We start from the raw sequence: 6,721 nt of genomic DNA on the forward strand, positions 1-6,721 counted from the left end.
CATCTACTGGCTCTCGATTGTCGAAAGAGCAAGTTATCGAGTCTATAACTAATGCTCCAAATATGCATATGATGATCGAAGAGGATCTTAATGGAAATCTTCAACAGCAACAGGACCAACAACATCACCATCACCAACACCAGCAGCATCATAACCAGAGTAATACTCATTCTGATATGGCTGTAGATGCAACAAATGTGCTCATTCATTTGAACGACCCCTCAATTTTAGCAACACTGAGACCTTCACTTAATAATGTGAACTCTCCACATCCTAGCTCAACCAGTGAAGGATCGATCGCAGGTCATTCTACAAAAAATAACGACACTACGGCTGACCAAGATATCAGAGCTAAACCAGTAAACGGCGCTCCATCCGATAACGCGAATAGCCACACACATATAGATCCAGGCGCTGTTACAAGCACAAATCCATTACATACTAAATGGCTTATGGCTACCGCCCTGAAAGAGAAAGGTAGGGATTGTCATTGAAGGTATATATGCAATTGTTTAGTTTTATGAGCTTTCACGAGGAGGGATTTTTACCGACTTTGTTTTCTACCTTATCGGATTCATGATAGGTATTGCATACAAAACAGGGACTTTTAGTTCTCATGAGGATGAGCTGATTCGACAGACCATTAAGGATTATGTGGCTCGCAACAACATGCCTGAAGATGCCATCCAGCGTTGGTTCCAAAATGGGAACGGTCGTGGGCGATTTGAGAAGAATGATCTCAAAGCCTTGTGGGTTGAAATCGGTAAGAATATTGAATTGAATACTTCATTGACTATAATATAATTTTCTCTTCAAAATGTGGTTTGGTATTACTCGTCTTAAAAGCCTTTTTTTTTTTTTTTTTTTTTTTTTTTTGCATGCCCTTTTCGGGCAAAATAGCCGTTCGACTGCAGAACCGACCACTTCTAAACATTTATCTTCATGTGCGACGCATGTTCCACCCTCAAAATAATGTTGGCGCTTGGAGCAAAGAGGACGATCAGAAACTTATTATGTTGTATGCAAAGCACAAAGGACAATGGACAACTATCGGTACAGAGCTTGGGCGAATGGCCGACAGCTGCCGTGATCGTTATCGTAACCATCTTAAGGACCAGAGCACAATGGTAACAGGAGCATGGCAGCCTCATGAGGATGAAAAGCTATTATCGATCATGCAAGAGCTGGCTCTGGAGCAAGGGAAAGCAAATATTTTGGATTCGAGTCCGATGTGGACTTTGATCTCGGAGCGGATGCAAGGTACAAGGACTCGACATCAATGTCGCCACCGATATTCTCAGACTTTACAGCCTCGATTAGAACGGGGTGAATGGACGGCACCTAGTTCCGTTGCTGCAGCAGCTGCAGCAGCTGTAGCAGCGAATGCAGCTGTAGCAGCTAATGCGGCTGTGGCGGCCACTGCAGCATCAACCACGGGTACAGCGAAACAGACATCATCAAAGAAGCATAAACAGCAGCAACAGCAGCAACAGCAGCAACAAGAACAAACAGTCCATGTAGATGACAATTTGGAACTCAGCCTAAGCTCTAGTAGTAACCATGGTAAGACGGCAGCTGCACAAGATGTCCTTAGGTTGGCTGCAGCGCTACAGAGCGTGCTCCCAGCAGAAAGTAACAGCAATATGCTCTGGACACAACCCATGTCTACAACAACCATGCCAACCACAGATCAAACGAATCATCATGGGGCTGGGGAGGACCATTTGTCCACCGATGTACATAGTGCTGAGCACGACCCGTTTGGATCTGCAGCATTCAATCCGTCTCTTCCTCTTCCATCGTTCGTACCCAAGGCACCCAAGGGACCGATTCGACGCCGCAGTGGACTGCAACAGCAGCTAGACTCGCTCAAAATGATTCAAGAAGATGGTTATACAGACCACACGGATATAAAATGGGCGGATATTGCTCAAAGACTGCGTGATAGAGTTGAAGAAGCGAATGCAATTCAGCTTGCCAAAATCATCCAATCCCATGACCGACTTGATTCCAAGAAGCAACAGCATCTCCAGGACAATAATGTTTCTGCTGCAGCTGCAGCTGCAGCTGCCTCAGCGGCCATGGCGGCAGCCGTTTCTGCTGCTCAAGCAGAAGCTGTAGCAAGTCTGCAGCGTGTACCAGCAGCGAACCAAATTGCGCGCACGTTTATGTCCTCGCGTTGTAAAATTGAAGGATACAAGGAGATGACACTACAGCAAGTGATTGTGCACATGATGAAGGATGTTGAGCGCAGAATACAGCAAAGACGAGGTGGCTCCACTAATACTCAATCGACTGTTGGAACTCCTAATGAAACATCGAATGGTTTAATCTCAAAACCATCTCGCTCGAGCGTTCGATCTAGCGCTTCCATTCAGCAGCAAGAAATCAACGATGCCGCACAACAGGCAGCTATTGCTGCTCTCTCGGCTCAGTTCCCATACCTCCAACATCATCAGCAACATCAGCACCAACAGCAACAGCACCAGCAACAACAGCACCAGCAGCACCAGCAGCAGCAACATCAGCAGCAGTCAACTTTAGCGCAGGCGCTATCAAACTCTGCCACCACCCAACACACTTTGAATCCCCACGCATCCCAGGAAGCAGGTCATTTAGCAAGAGAGGGCCAGAATCACACACCAACACTTGATCTATCTTCAACAGAGTTATCTTTATCTTCTGGCCAACATAGCATGGCTTTGCACACACAGTCGCTACACGAGCTCTCCGTCGAACAACAGGCACAACACCAACAGGAGCTTGAGCAACAACAGCACAACCGAGATCTAGCTGAACAGATGTTGCACTTAGCGTTTTCAGCTTCAGACATGAGTAATATGTTCGATTCTATTGGAGCGCTCTCATCATCCATTGCAGCCAGCTCGCCTTCTTCTGCAGATATGTTTTTGATAGACATGGCCTTGAAGCAAAAACAGGCTACACGGCGAGTGCTCGATGCATTGAACTCTGTTGAAAATAGCTTTGGTACCAATAATGATTTTATTCCCGACTCTAGTGACGATGAAGACAAGGAGGGCGGGCTTGAAAGCCTCGGAATTATTGAGTAGTATTAATATTAAATCAAATTTTTATGGAAAGTAGAAAATATATCTGGCTTTTTTATATATTTTATATTTATTTATTTTAACATTTGGAAGAGCCAATAAATTTCTCATTAAATTATAAAATTATGCATCCTGTAACGACCCTGTGACCCATCATGCAAGATACCGTGGTACAGAGTCTTTAAACGGCCGGATAGGTCATGAGTTCTCCAAGTCTAACGCGTACCAGAGACATTCCTTGGCACGCGTCAGACGGTCAGATGCCTCCATCACTCTTCCAAGGTAGAGCCAGGCCTCTGCACAGTCCCATCCATGGCTCTTAGTGGTAGTTTCTAGAACATATTCAGCCATATCCAGCGAGCCTGCATCTAGATATGAACGTCCCACGCGAGCCAAACAAGCTGAATGGTATGGCGATATGGCTAATGCCTTCGAGAATGAAACGGATGCCGTTTCCGGATCACCTTGAGCGGCATATAAAAGACCTAGCTAAGATATGGGGTTACGCTAATTAGTTTAAAAATATTTGCGTTATGCTTGGTGGATTAAAGATAGAAATAAAAAGGGCTCTTACTTGATACCAGACGTCAGGATTAGAGCTATCGACACGCTCCGCTTCTTCAATGGCTTTCAGCGCGTCCTCCATCCTTCCAAGCCGTCTAAAAATCGAAGCAGACAAGAGCCAGAGGGTGACCAGTACCGTGTTAGCTCTCGCTATCCGCATGATTGACTTTGTTGTAGGGCGTTGAGCGACTGAAGGAAGGCTTAATGCAGATTTAATGAGAGTGCTCTGAGCCGATGTAGCTGACGGTGGGATACGACGATCTTTTGAGGTGGTTGAGCCGATAGATGCGATCGACGGGGTATAGCTCGGCTTAGGAACATCTAAGCAATTATAAAGACGAGGCATTATGTTCAATAAGCATTACCAGGTATTGAGTTCTGTATCTTATAAAGATGAAATGTAGCCGAGAGTGCTGACTTTGGCACTGCCATTTGAAGTCATTGCAATGTCAGATTCGCCGTTCTTGCCTCTGATGCTTAAGATACTGCCTGCATGAAGACGTCCCACTATTGTTGATCCTGTAGATACATCAAGTTCGCTCTGATCGCGACGTTGAATGCTGTTAACACCGTAAAGACTCTCTGCAGTAGGTTCGGGTTCAATAGCAAATACCTTGCTGTACAAGACAAACAAGGCTTCATGTGGCTCTAGAGCAGCCTCAGGGCCATGCACCTTGTCATGAAGGAGTGCCTGAGTGATGCAAAAGGATAGGTACTCCTCACCATCCAGTCCAGATGCTGAATATCCATCTGCCTGTGTGATATCCCATTCGGATTCCTTCAACCCAACCGCACAGATATTCAAGGCGCGTTCATAATCCTTCTGCGAAGAGAGAAGTAGTGCAAGAAGATGCCAAGAAGGGATATATGAAGGATTGATACTCAGACTCTGCTTTGCAGTCATAGTTGCCTTGGGAATGTCACGCATCTCTGCCAACTGAAGCGCAAGCAAGTAATGACCATCAAATGCTGCAGGCAAAATTTGGATTGATTTCGCCAGCGACTCTATAGCCTTGGCGTAAAAATCGGAACGCTTTTCGGGTTCATGTTCTATATTATAATAACGAGACCGAGGTTGATAACGGTGAGTGATATTAAGGAAAATGGTTTTCTGAAATTTGGTAGGGGTCAAGACGGAAAATATTTACCGCTTGAGGCTAAGAGGCCGTAAGCAATCCCTTGATATTTGTACGCACTGTTGAGAAGCTCTGAAGTGGACTCGTGGCTTTGCAAATATTTATGAACATTGTCTAGAGCATTACTAGCACAAGTAAGGGCTTCTGTTGGCTTATTAAGCTCTTTCCCATAGAGGACAGAGCCAGCGATCATGACAGTAGTGATTTCATACTGTGATTCAACATCCAGCCGGACGCGCTGCTCGTAGGATAGGGTCTCGTTAGCAGCTGCGTTTTTGACTTTGAGATTGAGCTCTGCCATCTCCATATATGACTTGAGCGCAAGCTCGGCTTCATCATATTGCCCCATCTCAATCAGGGCAAAGAACAATAAGCGTAAGATCCGAGGAGACTGGAAAGTCTTTTGCGAGGCGCGGTAAATCGTCTACTTCAAATAAAGTAGGAAAGTGATTACATATAAATCTCTGCTACCAAAAAGACAAAGAGCGCTTAATTGCATTCGGTTTGCTCCGCGTTACCTCGACTAAAGCCCGTTTGTCAGCCTCACTGCTGGATCCCAAAACTTTGTGATCCTCCATAATCTGTTCAATCATAACCAGTACTCGCCAATTCTTTTGATCAGCTCTTGGGAAGGCTGTTATCGCGTATAGAGAGTCCTCCCAGCTGGCATGGATTTGCGCCACCTCTAAACATAATGCGGTGGGATGCAACTGCAGATGCTCACTTCAACCCATTGAAAAAAAGAAATAAAAACACAAGTGTTTTAGAGCCTGTATTTTTTTTTTTTTTTTTTTTTTTTAAAAAAAAAGGCTCAGGTATATTTGCCGTACCCAATAGCTCGAGGCGCTCCACCAGCACCATTTTGATATTCAAGACTCTTGTAGCAAGAGGAGAGGGTTTGTGAAAAATAGCGGTACAAATTCGCTCGTCTACCTAAGCGAAAGTTAGTTGGCCATGATAGCGCCTGATTGTGGTATGCTCTGAAAGCTCGAATCGCTGCGATTTGATCCCTAATTTTTGGTCGAAAAGGATTAATATAAGATCGTATTGATTTTAGTATCAGGTGTCTAGTATGGCATACTAGTACTGCGTACCAAAATAACGAAAATTTAGTATGACATACTCGTACTGCGTACCAAAATAACAAAAACAATCCCGCTTCCACAGCTGCAAAGTATCCAAACTCACCATCCCTCTTCACAAAACCTGTCGTATAGACCATCTGGTCTCTATGATTCCTGAGAACGCGGATGTACGTATATAGAGTACTCAGGCACTCTGGGAGCATTGCAGGGATGGATCCCATGAATGCATATTAATATCAATTTCACCCTCGTCCCGAGCGCTCTTTTTTCTGATGAAGTGATACTAGACGCAGTATGAGTATGTTATACTAAACTTTCGTTAATTTGGTACGCAGTACGAGTATACCATACTGGACACTTGATACTAAAGTCAATACGATCTTTTTATCTGTATGGATTCGATAACATACCTCTAGCAAAAAAGGGGACGGAAAGGTGTTTTGCATTTTTGTAGGCAGGGAGTAAAAAATGAAAATGGTAAATGGGGCTAGATGCGCTAAAAGAGTGGAGGCAAGTAAACGGTGAACATAGTGCATCGTGATGGTATAGTTTGATATATGGTCTCTGCTGATTTTTTTCTACTGATTATTTTCTACAGATTTTTTCCTTCCTTTGTATGTAATAGGCGGCTGATTTCTGCTAGTCCCGATACCTCATCCATTTTTTCTATAATCGATATACATCCAGCAATAGCCTATTTTACTATTTGCGATAATCTAGCTGTCGAAGTCTTGTAAGTCCATTTTTTTACATTAGTTTTGTGCGGCAAACTTAATTTCTAATTTTAAACCAGGAGAGAAAAGTGGTTTTTTGTATTATTTGCAGCTTGTTGCTCTTTTTTGTTGGTCCTTCTCAATTATAAGATTTT

General features: G+C 44.0%; 2 protein-coding genes across 2 annotated transcripts; one reads left to right on the forward strand and one right to left on the reverse strand.

Annotated features, from left to right (window-relative positions):
- Nucleotides 1–73: 73 nt before the first annotated feature.
- Nucleotides 74–3,169, forward strand: BCR41DRAFT_14335 (hypothetical protein). Its single transcript, XM_022019551.1, has 5 exons — nt 74–159; nt 278–477; nt 584–763; nt 901–1,563; nt 1,690–3,169. The coding sequence occupies exons 2-5, from the start codon at nt 453–455 to the stop codon at nt 3,069–3,071; spliced, it is 2,250 nt and encodes a 749-aa protein (XP_021883307.1). The 5' UTR covers nt 74–159; nt 278–452; the 3' UTR covers nt 3,072–3,169.
- On the reverse strand, nt 3,165–6,156 carry BCR41DRAFT_349614 (hypothetical protein). The gene is made up of 7 exons (XM_022023497.1): nt 5,905–6,156; nt 5,599–5,778; nt 5,287–5,491; nt 4,781–5,192; nt 4,101–4,682; nt 3,643–3,953; nt 3,165–3,557 (listed from the first exon to the last, which is right to left on the reverse strand). The coding sequence occupies exons 1-7, from the start codon at nt 6,072–6,074 to the stop codon at nt 3,267–3,269; spliced, it is 2,151 nt and encodes a 716-aa protein (XP_021883308.1). The 5' UTR covers nt 6,075–6,156; the 3' UTR covers nt 3,165–3,266.
- Nucleotides 6,157–6,721: the final 565 nt, after the last annotated feature.

The sequence above is a fragment of the Lobosporangium transversale genome, assembly GCF_002105155.1.
Source record: "Lobosporangium transversale strain NRRL 3116 chromosome Unknown BCR41scaffold_10, whole genome shotgun sequence".
NCBI lineage: Eukaryota > Fungi > Mortierellomycota > Mortierellomycetes > Mortierellales > Mortierellaceae > Lobosporangium > Lobosporangium transversale.